Source organism: Anoplopoma fimbria, chromosome 16 (assembly GCF_027596085.1).
Source record: "Anoplopoma fimbria isolate UVic2021 breed Golden Eagle Sablefish chromosome 16, Afim_UVic_2022, whole genome shotgun sequence".
NCBI lineage: Eukaryota > Metazoa > Chordata > Actinopteri > Perciformes > Anoplopomatidae > Anoplopoma > Anoplopoma fimbria.
In genome coordinates, this window is record NC_072464.1 from 12,394,897 (window position 1) to 12,414,316 (window position 19,420).

Here is a 19,420-nt window from a genome sequence, read left to right on the forward strand (position 1 = left end):
GCGAATGACCCAAATATTGACTAATACCTGACAAATTGGAAAATGTAAATCTCCTTTTACGAGTTTTGGGGGGAAAGAGCATAGGGAAGACTAAAACATAATTGTGAGATCATAACGTTACTATACAATACATACTCATGTCAGGTTGCACAACCAGCTCTGCACATGACACTAATACTCTGTGCAATACAATAGTTATAATAGTTTCTGTCTGTATATATACTATTTCAGTTACTGTGGATTCTTTACTGTTTTTTTTATTGCTTATTTGCTTATTTATAATACTTATTTTTTATCTTGTTTTTTTTTACTATGTCTCTTGTTTGCACTATCCTCTATGCTGCTGTAAATCCTGTAAATTTCCCCGACTAATAAAGGATTATTTTATCTTATCTTATCTTATCTTATCTTATCTTATCTTATCTTATCTTATCTTATACTCAACAAATGTGTTTTATACGTTGTTTTGTCAAATGTTTTTTATTCATTGGTTAAGTTTGGGGATGAAACGATAGGTCAAATAATCAATTAGGAGATTTAAATAAACTTAATCTCTTTAAATTGATAATTGAATAAAGTGATTGACTACTTTAATCATCAGAAATGGCTTATATTGGTTTTCATAGTTTCCCAATTATAAGAAAATGCTGCCTTTATTTGTCTTACATTATGGTAGTGTAGGACTATGTGTCGGGGTTTTGGACTGTTTTGGACTGCAGGTAGAACATAACCATAATGGCAATATGTCACCGAGGGACATAAAACGATTATTGTGTTTTATGGTTTTATTATCTCTTAATGTTTGACTTTGAAACCAGAAAAGTACAGCGTAGTTCTGTTCATTTTGCACCTGAAAGCACCATTTTAAGTATTTCCCAGCATGCCCTGCGATATACGACTGGTTGCATATACTCCATTGACTGCTGGGACTGGAATTTACAGTTACATAGTTTTTACAGACAAAATGATTTCAGCCCTTATTACTACTTTAATATTCAAGAAAAAACATTTGATAGTTAATAAACCTAAAGTATGTAAAAGTGAAATAATAAATTACAATAATACCTTTATCCACAGTTTATACAGTGGACTAAACAAATAATGCTGGTGCAAGATTAGACAATGGAAATTTACACTAGCTTGGCTTGGCTCTGAAAAATATAGAAAGGTAAACAGTGGACCGAAAATGGAAAAATATATAGAATTGAATCAAACTTACACTAAATATCTGTTTTACCTTAAACAGCGTCTTCAGTAGAACTCACATTTTTAACCTGAGATGATAAATCTAGTTTTATACTAATCATTTTGAATTACATTGTGTGCCACATTAAATAAATGATTTGCACTCATTAAAAACAGCATCACCATAGCGTCAAAAGCCCTCATGTGTAATTTGTGACGTGGTTTTAAAAACTGAGAGTAACCTAAACCAATATGACTTCACTGTTTACCTCCCTGCCTCACCTCCACTCACTCAACTACTGTTTCCATATGGCACACAGTGGCTCACTTTAAGTAATGATTTAACACTAAGTTAGAGTACAAAAATGACAAACATCAGCATTGCTGCTTTAAAATACAAATTAACTTTGGTTGAAACTTTCAAAAAAGACAGAGGCCGTGAGAAATGCTTAAAACAGAGAAAAACTTTATTTTTCAATCAGTAATATTGCAAAATGCTGTAATCTTTGATGTCCAGACGTTTGAAGGGTTATTTTGCACAGGATAAAGCATTAACTCCCAAAACAAAGTTCTGTAATGCACTGACTGCAAGCAATTAGAGTCTAAGTGTATCACAGAACTTTATTTGGAAAGCCACAGTGCCACCTCATAGGATTGTCCTTGTGCAGAGCCTTATCCAACTCGGTGCCCCTTTAACCTGTTGTAAAGCACAAAAAGACAAGTTAAACAGGACATCCACTTTGATTATCTCTTTTTCATTGTATTGCCTTTTGAAACATGAAGCTACAAGATAGAAAATAGCTGGTGTAGTATATAAGACTGGTGAAAAAGAAGTGGGTGAGACTTTAAGGACTGGGCCTACAGAAAGGCTCTCTCCTCCCTAGTGTCAGACAGGTAAAGAAGGCCAGAGGAGTCTTTTTACACATTGTAAGTTCTCTACAGAAATAATTAAATGGCTACATATCATTAGGGCATTTGCAATAGTTAATCCTGTCAGACATCCATCCTTAAATTATCCTAAAATCTCTTTACTTACCTTTCTACTCTTGACCATCTGGTTGGTTGCAAACTGAAGCAGTCCCTATATTAGCTGACATGTTTGAAGTTTCCACTCATGGTGATATCTTTAACTCCAGTGTATCACTCCTGTGCCACTGTGTCATTGAATCTACCTGTTGAGCTTTAACAACTCTCTGAACCGAACTGGAGGAATGGGCCATTCACTTCACAGTGTAGATGGATATGACAGCAATGGGGAAAGTTCAGAAGGCCAACTGAGCTCCAGGAGTATTAAGTTCTGTCAGTTTTTAAAGATACTTCACGCACTTGCCGCTTCAAAAGCAACCAAGTGACAGCAACTTCAGAAGTGCAAAAAATAATGCAATAAAACAAATGGTGTCACGCCTCAATCTTTATCTTGACAATGATTCACACAAGAATAAACATGATGAAGTAAGTTCTTCAATACATACTGTACCTGGTAGGCTATAGGTGGACGCAAGGGACCAGCTGCAATCCAACACGAGGGGCAAAGTCTTGATGATAAAATGCAAAAGCAGAAAGCGATCAGAGGATATTGCAGGCCGTGGCTGGATTCACAGTGCAAAAGCCTGTTTTCACCGCGGCCAGTGTCCGTCTGCGGACTTGCAGTGCTCCAATCGTAAGGTGGCCACCGTCGCTTTTACCTTTTCCTCCCCCAGTCCTGTGCAGTTCACTATATGCAGCTGGAAGAATGTCGACGTGGAGCTGCCAAACGTGAACGCGTGTTCGTGAGCGCGCATGAGAGAGGGGGAGAAGAAAAAAAAAAAAAAAAAAAAAAAAAAAAAGGGCTTTTTTTTAGTGTAATTTCACGCAGTGGCACAGTGAGCTGCACTTTAGTGTGAGGTTCTCCTCAGATAGGTGCTGACGCCAGGGCTACATCTGTATTATTAGTTTGACATATTTCAAAAGACACTTAATTGCATCTCGATCCGACTTCTTTCTTACGCTGATGTGTCAGAATGGTTTAAATTGAATTAACATGTATAACCCTAACAACTTTCTTAAATAGCAGTATCCTAATCATTGCAGTTACAATACTAGCAGTTAAGTGCATGCCTGTCCACCATGAGAGAAGTAGGCTGTTCAGATCTTTTACAGAATCCTTTCTTCCTGTCTGTGGTACTTTATCAATGCTTTATAAACACTAGAGCATTCAAGTCGAGATAGTAATTGAATGTTCTTGAAGCACACCAATGTGGGGACAATTTTAGCAACTGTGTGGAAAAAATATTCAGACCCAATACTACAGTGTAATAATACTCTTAAGTTAAAGTCCTGAATAACATTATAGCCTATACGGATGTATCAGAAACTTTAAGCAAGTAAACATACTAACGCACCAGATTGATCCCATTAAAAGTTATATTATCATAGAAAATGGGTTTTGCAATATTAGTATTGATGCATTAGTGTACGAACAGCTTCTTCATGCTTAAGCTGGTCACGGTGGTGCTTTTAATAACCTTATATACTGTTGGGTAGTTTATAGTTTATAGCTTATAGTTAACTAGTTTATAGTTCATAGTTATTAGTGACTTTTCAGATTAAGATTTTGTATAAAACGTGTAACCAATCAATTTAACACAATGCATTGTTGTAGGTAAAACTAACCAAAAAAGTGTTAGTTTTAGCAGTTAAAATGAGCTCCATCTCAACCTACACGTAATACAAGTACAAGTTCTGCCTACGTTTCAATGCATCAATCATTACGGTGCATAAAAATAAAAAATATGCACTGACGGGGGCCATTCTGCATAATGATTACGTTCATTGTAGATAGCCTAGTTAAGTTGGCCACATTTTCTTCCTAATGTTTACTGAAGTTCAATTGTGAATGTAGGACTATAAGTTGTAGTTGGGTTAGGCTATTGTTTTCTTAAATAAACAATTTAAATGCTTCTTCCACCACTGACCACAGCCCTCATTTGTCTCTTTTTTCTTAGTGACAATCTCCCCGTCGCCGGTGGATGACTTCAATGTTTCCACGGGGACATTAGGGCCCCAGGGCCTCCAGCTCCACACTGGGAACCCTAACCAGTAGGGGGCGTTATGCACCAATCAAAACTCCTCTGATGGCGGAGTTAAAAAAAAAAACCCATTACGTTTGTTTTTAGTTATATAAATACGCCTATAAGGTGGCTTTTTTAGCAGAGCTACAAATGTTGCCACTAATACAAAATGTTGCCTATTAAAAGATTAAGCCTAACTTTGTGTGAATTTAATGGTTTTCCATTCAATCCCCTTCCAATGAAGTGTACGGTCATCTAGAAGAGTAATCACAAATCTCACGTGCAAAAAAAATGTTTGTATAATATTTTTTATTTATTTTGTAACCAGTGAATTCCGGCCTCTTATCAGCCCAACCTAGCGGGCGCCACACGCATGCACACGCAGCTCGCAGCACCGCCTCATAGGCCGGTGTGAGGGGGACGATCCCGGCGCCGCGGCTCGGTGGGCAGGGCCATCAGTTCCGTGATGTTCATTAGATTTAAAGGAAGTAATGTTTCCCTGCGCTCAGCTGCGACGACGGACTCTATCCGATTCGGACCTCTCGCCATTTTAATCTGCCATCTGAAGGAATAACACACACATTTACCAATAATAAGGCGTCTCTTCACGGCCACACGGATCTCCATGATGATGGAAATGGAGGTGATGCATTCCGTTCAACAGGTAAATAAAGAATTTCTTAAACATTGACGTCTGACTTGGTTCTATGCGGCTCTGAAAGTGACAGACGCAATAGTCGAATAGTTCAGGTAAACTTTTTAATGTTCTCTATAGCAAATTAAAAAGTGACAACCTGGTTATGACGTAGTTAAGATGTTATAATGTATAAATAACAGCTAATGGGGAGATCATAAAAAAACCCACACACCGTGGGCCTGGCTTTCTTTAGTTAAAGACATATTAAGGTTGCCCTTTATACAGCTTTCGCTTTTGCAAGTCATTCACTTGTGACGTTTTTCCTCGGAAGGATATACAATAATAAACATACACCAGGAAAATAATATCATGAATCAAGCTGCTGTTGTCATAGTGTTGGTGTTGTTACTTTGAATAAAATAACATTATATCTTTAATTCGGCAAGTCTGGTGAACTCTGAATCTCGTGAGCTTATTTCTCGTAACTGCCCAACCCCCCTTCCTTCTTCCTCCAAGCATGTGATATCTGATATAGACAAGCGTGTAACCATTGTGAATGATTTATCTAAATGCCATACTTTTGCGTCAGTGTTTGCTTTTTTGTTTTTCTCAGTGTGTTTTGACATCTTAAAGAACCATCTAGAACCAACCTATCATCTACAGGCCTCTTGTTATTGGTCATACACATTGAATGAGAGGTTGAGTTTGGGATTATTTCTTATGTTGTCTTAAGTTTTTGGTTAAATCTGTCATGTGTGAGGGTCAGTGAAAGTACACGGTTGACAGATGAGGGCCTAAAGGGCTGACCTGTAACATGTGCTGCTGTGTTTCATCAGCCTCGGTCAAGGGTGGCTGTCCACCGAGTTGTGGGGGAAGAAGCTGTAATAAACCACTGAGGTCAGGTCCCCTTTCAGGCCCTTGTTTAAAATGAAGAGAGGTAAATGAGCAACCCCTCTATCACCCAGTCTGACAGCCACATGGACCAAAAGCTATTAGCTCTGCATGTTTTCAAAGTATGTCTGTATGTGTTAAATCTGTTTTCCAACTTATTCGTCAGGTGTCTGATCTCTACGTGTTGTCGCTATTTCAAACTGATGGTGTGCTGTTTGGCTGGTACAGCTGTGTATTGTGTTGCAGAGAGGTCTGGGAAAACATATGTGCCAGTTTCCTTGTTCTGGTGCCAATCCTGGTCTTGTGACATTGATAGCCATGGCGCTGGTACCAAACAGATAACCTGATCTAACACACCATCACATTTACACAATCTATTTGGCACAAGGCCTACAAAATATATGAGTTTGGTCATTCATTATATAAAAGCGTAATTAATCAGTAACAGTGAAAGAACTTGTATGACTTGTTAGATGAACATATAAGGAGTGCCAAGCAGACAGGATTGTGGTTTATTAGTTTGGAAAACACGGATGACCAGACGTCCCACTGAGACAATTTAGGCAACGTCCTCATTCCTCCAGAAGCCATAATGCCTGGTTGTGCGCTCACCCCTCACTCCGTTATAGTAGGCAGCCTCAGTGACGTGTAATCCTTCAGCGGTCATGCTTCTGATGCAACATTGAGTCAAAGAGGGTTAGTGGGTTCTTATTTTTCACTGCTACAGCTGAGACTTCAGAAAAACGGCATCAACAATGTTTTGGAATATATTTAGATGCTTGTATGCTATTATTATGAGTTTATGAAGATGTACCACACACTCCCTTTCCTTTGAATAAAAAACAAAAAACAAAGAAGAAAATATTGTTATTCAGTGTTTCTTCTTAGTTCCACATCCTCTTTATGTGTATTATTCTGCTCTGTGCTTTATTTCCCCTCTGTTTCTTCTTGGCTTCCCCCTAGCTATGTCTGTACTGGCCATATGACTGATTTCTAGCATTAAAGTGCCTTTCCCATAACTTCTGTTTATACACAAATTTGAGGAACAAACACACGAGTCACATGCTCAGACATGTTCACTGTCTTGGGTTTATGTAACATCCCTGGGCCTTGAGAAATTGTTTCCTTCTCTAAACACTTTCTGTGTAAAAGACCCAAGGAAGAGAAGCACAGTTTATCTTTGCACATTCTTGTTTAAAAAGTCAAAAATATTCAGCCAGAGTGGAAATCTACAGGAACTGCTGTGTCTTACATTCTGTACTGTCAGCAGCCCTGAACTTAATGTGTATATACTAAAAGTAGGACTGAATAATTTGTGCAGTGTAGCGACAGAATACTCTGAGGTCAGTTATCCAGAGCTGTAGTTGTTTACTTGAAGATACTATCGCAGGAAGGAAAACAAGGAAACAAGGTCCGTACCAAGGAACCGATCTACGTCCTTATAGCCTGTATTTTATTTGGTTTAACCCCACTAAAGGAATATTACTGTGATGTCATTGGAAAAAAAAAAACATATATACTTACCTTTAAACTCCTGATTTTATAAATGCTGTTTAATATGACACCATTGTTTGGGATTTAACTTTACTTGATTTACAGAACTAATCTGGAAGTCACTTGAGCAAAAACTTGACCGAGATTGTGCCCTATTTGTGGGTTTGAATGAGACAAATGAATTCACACCTCAATGTAATCAGATGGGTAATGATCGTCTCCCTTGGAAAGAGTATCAAGTGAGGATACGAGACTTATGCTAGCGTGCGGTGGCAGGGGAAAGAGAGATGTACATCTATTATGCATGCAGCTTCTCCCCCTTGACTTTAGTGCCAGTGTTGTTGTCAGTGAACGGACACTGAGGGGCAGGGTGTGGCAAGTGCAGCAGCCACGCTTCACAGCAGGGCACTGTTCCTTGCTCCGATGCTGCTCACATTCTCACTGCAGGACGGCTCACAAGTCACTAAACTGATTTGCGGCTCTCTTTCCAGGACATGGAGCTGATTGACATACTGTGGAAGCAGGACATTGATCTCGGAGCCAGGCGCGAGGTGTTTGACTACAACCACCGGCAGAAAGAACATGAGCTGCAGAGGCAGCGGGAGCTGGAAGAAGAGAAGAGGCAGCATCTGGTCCGGGAGCAGGAGAAGGCCCTGCTGGCACAGCTACAGCTGGACGAGGAAACGGGAGAGTACATACCCCGCCCTCTACCCAGCCTCCCACTGCAGTCGGCTGTCACACCTCTAGAGGTTACACAGGTACAGCACATGGCCATCATTACTTATATCAGAGGTGGACCACTCCCACTTCATTTGATAGGCTGCGGCTGTGTCATAGCTAGGTTACCACTCATCCTGTGAAATTACAGAAACACAGGTGGGTCTGTAGCTTTGCATTGGTGTATTCTGCTCTTGAAGCTACTCTACAGAGACATAAGTTCTACGAATATAAATGTATGCGCTGTTTTTAAAAGATGGTGTGCCACAAAGGATGCTAGGTGGTAAAGTTTAATATGAATTTTAACCTTTCTTGCAGAATGTCAGCTTCACAGAAGAGAACGATGATACCATGTCATTTGATGAATGTCTGCAGCTTCTGGCAGAGACATTTCCTGTCGAGGAAAGTGAGGTAATAACATGGAATTACACATCATAGCTGGCAGCCTTCAAAAAGTACTTTCAGTTGTATAAAAACTGTCACATTCTTGGGTTTGTCTGACAGGACACCTCGGTTTGCCTGGACACAACTGCTGTATCAGCACCCATGATGTCCCCCAAGCAGCCAGCTCTGCCGCCGGCCAGCCTCTCCCCAGGTCCACTACCACCACCACAGAGGATGTCCCCAGATTTGGAGCAGGCCTGGATGGAGCTTTTGTCCCTTCCTGAGCTGCAGGTATAATACACGGATTCTACCACATCGATGGCATGGTGTTTTGGGATGTGGAACAAATACTCAAAAGAAAGCATCAACGGGCAGGAGCACGGCATTGGAGGACAAACACCTTTTTGTTGCTTTGTGAGAATTGGGTCTCATACATGTGAGACCGGTGCAACTGGCCCTATTCAACTGCGGTTAGCTTTCATTGTTGAGACGTTTTAGACAATAAGGAAGGTGGGTGTTCAAGAGGCAATGCATTATCTATGATCATCTTGTAGAACAGGAATATGTCTTGTTCAGAGAGGGTGTAGCAGTAAAACCTGTACTTTCTGGCAGCAATGTTAAGATTAATGCACAGTAGTTTTTCAGTTGCTGCCTTACTGGTTTAGTTTTTGAGGCAGCTCATATTTGCATTAGCTAATGGGTGGAGCAGTGTGCTTTTGTTGCCTTGACCTCTCACTGTTTACTGAACTACAATCCCAACCTTACAGCTTACATAGAATTGCATTAGTTAGCTGCTGATAAGACTTTAGATTGTTGAAAAAAGGAGGTTCTTGTAAGCTGCTTTGTGAAGATTATGTAATCGCTTAACTTCTCAGCAACTACAAGCTGGGATATTGGTATTGGTGATTTCTGATCTATTTCAACAACTGGATATTTAGTTGGTCTTGTGCTACACCCAGATTACCAGCATTGTCAGTGAAATAACAGTCACTTGAACAACACCATGACTAAAAGGACTGAAATCTTATCGTTTAGATAATAAAAGATCAGTCAGTCATCACAATGAGATACAGAATATGTTTTGGAAGAAACTGAAGGTGTATGTATGAGCAAATAATATACATGCATCCCCGATAACACAAACATGTTGACATTTTTTTTAATTTACTCTCAACTTGTAAAGTAATATGTTCATTGTATTCACTTAATTGGTTCTTTATCTTTTTCTTCTAGCAATGCCTGAACATGCAAATGGAAGACACACTGGAGACCACAACTTATCCTCTTCCAAACAGCCCTGATGTTCAGAATCCAAACTACGATTTTTACCCCATGAATCACACGGACGGGCAAACAAACACTTTAAATGTTTGTCCTGCACAGTTCATGAATACATTCGATGGCTCTGTTCCCAGCGTGGTCCAACCAGACAATCCCAGCCAGATGAAGGAGAAAGCTCCTCAGTTAAACGCTAACTTCCCTGCAGAAAGTTTCTGTGACATATTTTACCCCAATGCCGTTCTGGAGGAGAACAGTGGCCTTAAAGAAAATGAAAGTAACGCCATGTCTGATATCTCAAACAAGCCTCCCTTCACACCAGTGGACCTTTACAGCCTCTCATCTGGAGATGCATTCGACAGAGGAAAACAGAATCTGACCGCAGAAATGCCAGACTCAGATTCAGGAATCTCTTCAAACACAAGCCCAAACGCTAGTTCACCTGGGAAGTCTTCGCATGGAGATGAGTCCTTTGTTTTTAGCGATTCAGACATGGATGAGATGGACAACAACCCTGGAAGTGTTGAATCTGACTACTCAGACATGTTCTCACTAAATTTCCAACCTGACAATCTTCAGACGGCAATTTCTCTATCTGCAGCGATAGGGCAGCCACTACAGCAGCAGGAGAAGAATCCTAAACAACACAAGACCGACCCGGCAGAGGAGAGCGGCCACGGCAATGCCCCCTTCACCAAAGACAAGCAGAAGAAACGCTCGGAAAAGCGTCTCTCGAGAGACGAGCAGAGGGCCAAGGTCCTCAAAATCCCTTTCACCGTTGACATGATTATCAACCTGCCCGTTGACGACTTCAACGAGATGATGTCGAAGCACCAACTGAATGAAGCCCAGCTGGCCCTGGTCAGAGACATACGCCGCCGCGGCAAGAACAAGGTGGCTGCCCAGAACTGCCGCAAACGCAAGATGGAGAACATAGTGGGTCTCGAGAGCAACCTGGACTCACTGAAGGATGAGAAGGATCGTCTGCTGAGCGAGAAGAGCCAGAACATCACAAACCTGAAGGAAATGAAGCAGCAACTGAACACCTTGTACCTGGAGGTTTTCAGCATGTTGAGGGACGAGAAGGGGAATTCCTACTCCCCCTCCGACTACTCCCTCCAGCAGTCGACGGACGGCAGCGTCTTTCTCGTCCCTCGCATCAAAAAGACTTTCATCAAGAGCGAAGACAGCCTCCTTTCTCCTTTGTAATATGGTACTGCATTATCAAAGTAATACTATGCAATAACTTTCTAGTTGTTCAGCTTTAAAGCATTAGTAGCTCTGCAGAACTATTGTATAGTTGTTGCGCACTTCTCTTGAATGTTGGAATATTTTTGATATTTTACTCCTTTTGTACTCGGATACCTTACACAGATTCTTTAACCGATATTGTTTGTAAATATAAACATTAGTTGCTTTTGAGATTGATAAAACCGTTACTGTATGTGTGTATATATATTGTATATATCATATTTCTGATTGTTTCAATCATTGTTACTCATATTTTATAACTGTCCCTGTATGATTTGCTGCCCAAGCTCTTTTATAAAATCTCGACTTCTATGCCTTTCAATAAAGTATTGCTATAGCTATACGGCCTCCTATTTACTGAAAGAACATTATGTGGAGTACACCAGACTGCAACAGATTGATGCCAGATGGATGTATAGTCAAAGGAACTATTACATAACTTACCACATGTTCAAGTCGGTTCTTGACTTGAAGGCTGTACCAAAAGGCTTATTAAGAAATAAAGAAAAGAAATATTGTACTGAAACAAAAGAGTTATAGGCTTAAACAACTTTTACAATCTGCTTGCTTTTTAATAGAGCAAGCTTGTTTGTACAGTAACCTAAATCTTTTAATACTGCGCAAGTCCCGTCGGAAAAGAAATCACACCCAGTGCATTCATTATGTTACACAACAAAGAGTACAATTGTGGAGCTACAGTAGAGTATGCTCAGTGTGAACCATGCATGACAACTTCACAATGGTCCAAACCAGACTAGCATATTCAAAGGTGAAGGCCCACGCATTCAGCATATGCTCTACATGCACTTTCACTCACAAACACTACCTTTGATCGCCAAGCCCATTTTCTGCTCTCATGACAAACTTCAAAAGGGTGTGTGGCCAACTAAACTGGTGAGAGACTCAAGGACACCCATTGTATAAATTACATATTTTCACAATAAGAACAGATGTATTTTACAAAAGTAAAAACAAGTATTTACAGTTCGGTATGTTGTTTCAGAAATAAATCACTCAACTCATGGAAAATATCTTTATTTAACAGCACAAGAATCACTTAACATATCTTATTGTTTAGCAAACAGTTCATTGACAGTGGTGTGCTTTTGCCGAGCACAGCTTTATTCTGTGTAACTGAGTTGGTCATTCTACATTCCTCTGCAGAAACACTATCCTTCAACTCATTGTGAAACATATCAGCAGGTATTGTTTCTCCTTTTTCAGACTTGAGTAGGCCTGACCTGCACGGAATCCTGACAGTACGTATGAACTCCTTAAAACGCAATAAAATTTGTAGTAGGTAATCATGGAGTTCATTTTACAACCACTGATGAGAGTGACTCGTTTCACACAGACATAAGTCTGTTTGATAAACATCACTCTCAAGGAAGTTACATAATCCAAAATGTGAATATATTATTTTATTAAGATGTGTAATTGGAATGCATGTTTAAACTTACCATGTTAAACCACTTTCTGTAAAATTAGCACATCTTTAAGAACAGTAATCACAAACAGAGTCGCAGAGGGTCTGGAGTTCTCGTTTTTCAACTTACTTGGGTTTGGACAAAATATCAGCACTTAATGAAAAAGTTTTTTTTGAAAATCATCTATGCTTACACTTTTTGGACAGAGTGCATATATTGCGTTTGTCATACCACTATTGGTATGTTTCAAGTTGTGAACACAGTACTTCTTTTTAATACAGTTTGCTCATTTTTCCATTTGACTGCCTTAAGTACTAGAATAATTTCCTAAATATATATATATTTGTTTGGGGGGGGGGGGGGATGATCATGTTGCTTTATAACTGCCTTATAAAAGTGAATATTATACAAAAATATATATTATAAAAACTCTGTGGCCACTTTATAAGGTACCCCTGTACAATATAATGCATCAGATACAACTATTATGCCATCAAGTCTACTTTCATGAAGGCTTATGTTCTTTTTTGTCATAAAGTGGTTAATTCACTTATGTTTTAACATTAAGGTTATAGTTAGTAGTGTGTTACTGGACTACCATCCCCTTCATTTTATGTAATACGGAAGATAAAAAATGCTATCAATTCTCAATATAATGTTGTCGGTTACAACCCCACCTTTAACTATGACCTCAGTGATAAACATGTAATTGAATGAACACACCTTTAACAACGTAAGAAAAACAAACCTCAACTTTGAATTGAGTAAACGGCACATCTGCTGTTTTAAATTGTAATAGCCACTGGGTGTAAATACTGTTTCAGAGCAAGATTTGTTTTGTTTCCTTTCAATTTTATCTTATTATATCTTTGACATGGAAACATACTTTGCCTTAAAGGTATTCCAGTCAGTGTGGTGAAGGTCAAAGGCTCATTCTAGTCAAAGTGTAGCAATAATTGATGTCATCCTGCTTGGCTTACCTTAAAAGAACCCTTGCACCTTGTATAATCACCATGTGAACTGTACGATTACAATATGAGCAGCCTTTGATAATATTTTGAAAAAGTCTTACCCATCCAGAACCTTCCATGTTATCAGGTCTCTACAGATTTTCAGCAAGAAGAGAATGCCTCTTTCCACATCTGCAAATCAAGCAAAGTGGTTACTCTTACCTGCGTCATCTTCTTAAGTTAGCCTTTTGTGAAATACTCACTCCCTTTTCTTGTTAAATGTCTGAAATCTAGCACTTGCGGGTAAAAACTGCAGTATCTGACTCAACGGGATCTCCAATGTGTCCAGGAACTAGTCTTTCTTCACCAGCTGCTGGAGGTCTTTAGCTAGCCTTGAAAGAGACAGATGCTCACTATCAGGAACGACACTGCAAGCTTCCTCCATGGGCGTTGTGCTCGATGCTGCCTTCTCCCTTCTCTCTCAAAATGCTGACTGGTCCACTGTGCTGGGGCTGAAGGCGTCCTGTCTGACAGTCATCTGCAATCTTCCACACTAGCGATGCTGAGGGCCCAACTGCAGGTGCTTGTGGCTGTTATATATCCTACTTGCTCAACACTGGCATAGGTGGTGTATGGACCATTGCTCTAGGACTACCCCAAAAATCCCTTGTAATGGACTCTTGTAGAAGTAAATACAGAATATACACTATACTCCCAAAAGGAAGAGAGAGAGTTTTGGACAGGCTGATTTGCTTAACTTCACAGTTATAATATGCAGGCAACAGAAAAATCAATAACTCATTTGATCTTTTTCTGAACCAATGACGCACTGAACCTCATGTTACTTTACTACACAACTTTATTCAGTCTTTTGCTTCTAATCAAAATATTCGAACAATCTAGATTTCTGTTTTCTGGCAACAAGTAGAGTGAGGGATTCCCTTGATTCTAATCCAGACTGCTTATATTTGTTGACACTGGTACTACGAAGGATTTACATACTGTGCTTCACATACAAAATTAAAATACACTTGACACTTGCAATTGAGCAATCATAATATCTTCAGAAAGAAAAAAAAAATGTAATTCTAGCTCATCTGAGGGCCTGATTTAACTATGATTTATGACAAAACCAGGTTAAAAAGACAAAAGGTTAAGAAGAAAACTAACCAATATAAAAAAAAAAAAAAATAATAATAATAATAATAATAATATTAAGAACTGACTTCAGTCAAAAAAACAAAAAAACAATTTACTCTTTACCCCTGATACCATAGGTACAATACACACACTTCAGACGCACAAAAGGAAAAATAGCTGGGTAGGTAAACATCTATCACAATTAGGGAAAAGTATCATCTGAGCTCATGTCTTGTGTATACAGTCCTTCTTCCATAAACTTCTCCGATTTAGCTGCAGTAATGTCTGACTTCTGTGTTCCTCTAATGCTCTCAGATGACTGCCTTAAAGTAACCTGCAGCTTTTCCTGACAATTCCTTTCCTTTGCTTTGCTCACCTCCTCGCCTCTCCTGCTAAGAACTGAAGCCTGTTGAATGGATACAGGATAGAACAAATAGTTATTCTGCACTTTCAAGGGCTCACTCTGTACTGTGCTACGAGGGTGGTGTGGAACTGAATGCAACTTACCAAAAGGTGAAATAATTAGTATCGCCGTGAGCCATAGCCCCCTCCGCCGCCGCCACCAGAGCTGTAGCCACCTGCAGTTAAGGATTGGTCACGGCTAAATATGTAGGATACTCTTCAGGAGAAATTGTGTTAAGTCAAGTCACTGAATGTATCATTTTGGAGGGTAAATCTTACCGCCATAGGGTCCTCCTCCACCCGAGTTTCTGCCACCAAAGTTGTTTCCCTTCATGGGTCCATAGTTGGACTGTTGTCCACCATAATTTCCAAAGTCGTTGTAATTTCCACCTCCTCCATATCCTAACGAGATGCAAGTGTCAGTTTTTGAGGCAAGTCATGATTTTAGGTGTTTGACACCGCATGTTTACAATGGGTGACATCTAGCACTTGGTTTAACAAACAGAATTCTGGAGAAATTAACGTTTTGGTTTTACCTCCGTCATTGCCTCCGTAACCTCCATCACAGCTGCCACCAAATCCCCCACCCTGGTTGCCATATCCTGGACCACCACCTCCATAGCCCCCACGGCCACCACCATAACCTGGTCCTCCACCATAATTTCCTCCTGGACCTGTAACATTGAAAAACATACCAAAAGTACAACTTAACCTTTTCTATATCAGAAATGAATGGCTCATAAGCATTTTCTAAAGACACGATTGTTCTGCTCCTAGCCGGAGGAAGAGCGGCTGCTGCCAGGCGCTGAGCTCTCCATCTCCCACCGGAGCTCCAACTGCAGGGCAAAAGGGGCAGCAAAGCCGCACGGAGTTCGACCCGGTGGCACTGATGACAAGCATCAAGAGTAACTATACAGAAATAGCCAATCTTCTAGCTGATAGTCTCGTTTACATCGGTCATATAGATGCATCAGTTGTAAATTAAGACTTTCTTAACCAGTTAAAAGTTCATCACAGTAACTTTACGTTAAACTTTTATAAGAGCTCACCATTGTCAAAATCGTCGCCATAACCACCTCGTCCTCCACCATAGCCACCTAAAAAACAAGGGTAAGATAAATTAGACACTAAAACTGGGACCAAGTTGTTGTAAACTTGAAGCCTTGTCATGGACGACACTGTGTCCACACTTATGAAGGTTCATGTGATAAACAATCTCTCTCTCTGCTCTGGCCTGTTGTCCACACTATGGCGAAATTTTCAGTAGTTTTGTTGGGACAACAAAGTGTCACTAGAATGCTTACACCATTAAACAATATACAATTATGGCAATGCATTTCTGCATAGCAGCAATGTTAGAAAAACACATTTCCATCACCTTTGACTTTTTTTGCATGTGAAAATGTTGTCTGACAACTGCATGAGAAAATCAATAACTGTTTATATACTCCTATTGTCTGACAACAGATCTCCTCAATTGTGAGTTTACCAGAGCTAAAACACAAAGTATGTCCCACAGAGAGTTGGAGTTGACAGAACAGAGCTTATCCCTAACTAGACCAAGCTGATTTACCGATTTTACCAGTTGGTTATGGTCCGTCACCATTTAGATGTTTGCTAACGCTTAAAATAAAGTGTCAGTGTGTTTGCTAACCTTCACCATCCTGCAACCCCTATTGACATGTAAACATCACTTTTAAATCTTCCTGCATTAGTATGTTGAGCCACACTTTCATCAAGGATGCAAATAATACTCACCTCGACCAAAGTTGCCACCACCTCCAAAATTACTTCCTCTCCCCATGAAGTTTCCAGATCCTCCACTCCTGCCTGTTACGTACAAAGAGACATTTTAGAGCTGTTTACAACAAACTGACTGCAAACAGTTTATACAAAATTGTCAGTAAGTATAACTTCACTCTATATTTGATGGCGTGCTTACCCCGGTTAGTAGACATAGCACTCATTTCCTGTTTTGAGAGTGCTTTTCTGACCTCACAATTGTGGAAGTTGATTGTGTGGAATTTCTGGGCTGTACGGAAAACAAGTGGAAAAAAACCACACTTAAGATACCATTGCTTAATGTTTACTAACAGCCTCGTTTAAGCCCAAACACATACCAACAATTTTGTCTACAGTGTCATGGTCATCAAAGGAGACGAAGCAGAATCCTCTCTTCTTCCCAGTGGAGCGTTCTTCCATGATATCAATGCATTCAATCTTTCCATATTTTTCAAAATGTTCCCGAATGTGGTACTCCTCCGTGTCCTCCTTGATACCACCGACAAAGATCTTTTTCACCGTCAGATGTGCGCCTGGTTTATTGGAGTCCTGAAACGGAGCGCATAATGAGCACACACACCGAAACATTAACATCGCTGAGGTATCTGCCTTCCGGTCTAGGATTTGTTTACCTCTCTGGACACCGCCCTCTTGGGTTCAACAACTCGGCCATCTACTTTATGGGGCCTTGCTTTCATGGCCTCGTCGACTTCCTCTACAGCTGCATATGTCACAAAGCCAAACCCTCTTGATCGCTTGCTGTTGGGGTCCCTCATCACCTATAAGCAACAAAACGAGACACAATGGTAGTGAGAACAGTTCAACTGGACTGCAGCTATGCTTATAACTTGTATTATGTTGTTTATGATTACATGAGGCCATAGTGGCACGGATTACAATAAAAATACATACAACGCAGTCCGTGAGAGTTCCCCATTGTTCGAAATGGGCCCGTAAACTCTCCTCAGTGGTTTCAAAGCTCAGACCTCCAATAAACAGCTTTCTGAGCTGCTCGGGCTCTTTAGCTTCACGGTCCTAAAACAGCAAACAGGAATATAAATATCACTTCAGTTGTAAAGAGTGTTACAGGGAATCTAGTGGAGGAAAAACCTACTGCTTGATGACGTCACAACATGCTCTTGCAGACTGATGAATGCACAAAGTCTGCAACTGCATGTAATGACTCTAGTTAGATTATCACGTTTCCTGTTCCACGCTACAATGCATTGTCGTGTAAAATGAGGCTGTCAAATAAACCCAAAATTGATTATGGCTACATATATATATACATATACATATACATATATATATATATATATTAAATGATATGGAAAAAATCCATAGCCTGAAGATGGAAAAAATCTTCAGCTGGAGGCCCGCAGATCATAACACGGGTTACAACCACAGCAGGGCTACTGTGGCTTTGACAGCTAGCATTAGCATTAGCTTACTTCAGGAATGCTGCAGGTGGAGCTTCGTGTAATCACCAAAAGTCCCCAATTATCTCACGACTATAGCGATTAATGTGGGTTAAGAGGAGCCGAACAACAGTGTTTACACGACAGTCACGTGAAACAATTACCCAACAGAGGGCTCATTAGCCTAGCTTAGCTGCAACATTGCCTTATCGGAATTTTGACAACCCTTAGCTTAGCTTAGCTTAGCGCGACGTTAGCTGCCGTAAACCGCGCTGCATCGTGCGCAACGTTGAGGCTACAGAGAAGACACACATCACAATAAAACACCGTGCGTTTCTTCACCAATGTAACGACTATTACTACTTTCATTGCATTTTATAAATAACAGTATATCATTTGCAGCATTTGCAATGAGCGCTTCACCTCCATTTTGCAGACGTCCACAGCCGCTGATCTGAGGGGGTCATGTGACGTCAGCAGGAAATCGACCTGGTCGCCGGTCCGTCCTACATTATGATCATCACATTTAAACCAGAGCGTTTTAAAAGCTACTGCTGTTCATGCATGCATGTGCTCGTACAGCATTATGTGTAAAATAAGCATTGTTTATACTTTTCTTTCTGAGCACACTTTGTACCTTTTTGCTGTCTGCATTCTTGCAATGAAGAAAAAATAAAGATAATTTGCGGCATCTACTGGTTAAACAGGGACACGTCTTGACATAAAGTAATGCTCATCAAACCCCCCTTGGGTTGTTTGGGCAGACCTCAGTCTAAAATGACCTAGTGAAATCATACAAGGGATGGGAAATACAAACACTGTGGGGTTGTGTAGACCTGAAGTAACACAATTTGTTGCAGCTCAATCTTCAATAACTTGAGACTGCTGGGTGTGGATTTAATTTGATGGCAATTTATAATCTATATTATCACATCATGTTTATGTTACTAGGCAACCAATCATTTCATCAGTTCTTGCTTTGTGTTGGTGCTCTACCTTTTGAGACCGATGTTTCAAATACAAATGTGTAGCCCAAACCTGAATAATCAAGCCCAAATACAAATATAGATGTTAATAGAGTATTTGCTATAAATAAAGTGGATATCTTATGAGCCAGCTGAAAAGCGAAAATGGCTAAGTCTGAAATTAAGGCCTAATCGACAGTCAAAACACAATTGTTCAAAAGCCAAAATGCATTTAAACTGTTTTTTTTTATTATTTCAATGTTTCAATTAGCAGAATATGTGACATGAAAAACTGTCATGTCTTACTAGGGTGAGTAAGAATAGTGAGTAAGAATAGTGGCAACAAAAATATAAAGCTCTTAAAAATAAATGTTGACAAATGCCCCCCTACAAGACATTGCCTAAAATAAGCTAATGTACTAATGCACTCACAATCTGTAATTAATCAA

General features: G+C 39.9%; 2 protein-coding genes across 3 annotated transcripts; one reads left to right on the forward strand and one right to left on the reverse strand.

Annotated features, from left to right (window-relative positions):
- The first annotated feature begins 4,716 nt into the window (after nucleotides 1–4,716).
- Nucleotides 4,717–11,222, forward strand: nfe2l2a (nfe2 like bZIP transcription factor 2a). Its single transcript, XM_054614814.1, has 5 exons — nucleotides 4,717–4,899; nucleotides 7,749–8,015; nucleotides 8,293–8,385; nucleotides 8,479–8,649; nucleotides 9,592–11,222. Exons 1-5 carry the CDS (start codon nucleotides 4,861–4,863, stop codon nucleotides 10,843–10,845), a joined length of 1,824 nt encoding a protein of 607 aa, XP_054470789.1. The 5' UTR covers nucleotides 4,717–4,860; the 3' UTR covers nucleotides 10,846–11,222.
- A 684-nt stretch (nucleotides 11,223–11,906) lies between these two features.
- On the reverse strand, nucleotides 11,907–18,472 carry hnrnpa3 (heterogeneous nuclear ribonucleoprotein A3). Of its 2 annotated transcripts, XM_054614815.1 has the most exons (11): nucleotides 18,430–18,472; nucleotides 17,501–17,623; nucleotides 17,221–17,367; nucleotides 16,927–17,137; nucleotides 16,749–16,838; nucleotides 16,565–16,636; nucleotides 15,856–15,903; nucleotides 15,343–15,480; nucleotides 15,086–15,208; nucleotides 14,912–14,982; nucleotides 11,907–13,456 (listed from the first exon to the last, which is right to left on the reverse strand). In XM_054614815.1, exons 1-10 carry the CDS (start codon nucleotides 18,433–18,435, stop codon nucleotides 14,927–14,929), a joined length of 1,014 nt encoding a protein of 337 aa, XP_054470790.1. In that variant the 5' UTR covers nucleotides 18,436–18,472; the 3' UTR covers nucleotides 11,907–13,456; nucleotides 14,912–14,926. The 2 variants fall into 2 exon arrangements, with proteins under 2 accessions (XP_054470790.1, XP_054470791.1); XM_054614816.1 differs by lacking the exons at nucleotides 11,907–13,456; nucleotides 14,912–14,982; nucleotides 15,086–15,208; nucleotides 15,343–15,480 and adding an exon at nucleotides 15,493–15,692.
- Between the last annotated feature and the right edge of the window lie 948 nt (nucleotides 18,473–19,420).

Excerpts from the sequence above, each read along its gene's own strand:
- nfe2l2a (XM_054614814.1), top strand. The coding sequence starts at position 4,861 with ATGATGATGGAAATGGAGGTGATGCATTCCGTTCAACAG. Across the intron at positions 8,016-8,292 it reads CACCTCTAGAGGTTACACAG|AATGTCAGCTTCACAGAAGA; the intron begins GTACAGCACATG and ends CCTTTCTTGCAG. Across the intron at positions 8,386-8,478 it reads TTCCTGTCGAGGAAAGTGAG|GACACCTCGGTTTGCCTGGA; the intron begins GTAATAACATGG and ends TTTGTCTGACAG.
- hnrnpa3 (XM_054614815.1), bottom strand. Across the intron at positions 17,368-17,500 it reads GAACTCTCACGGACTGCGTT|GTGATGAGGGACCCCAACAG; the intron begins GTATGTATTTTT and ends TGTTGCTTATAG. Across the intron at positions 15,904-16,564 it reads TGGTGGCAACTTTGGTCGAG|GTGGCTATGGTGGAGGACGA; the intron begins GTGAGTATTATT and ends CTTGTTTTTTAG.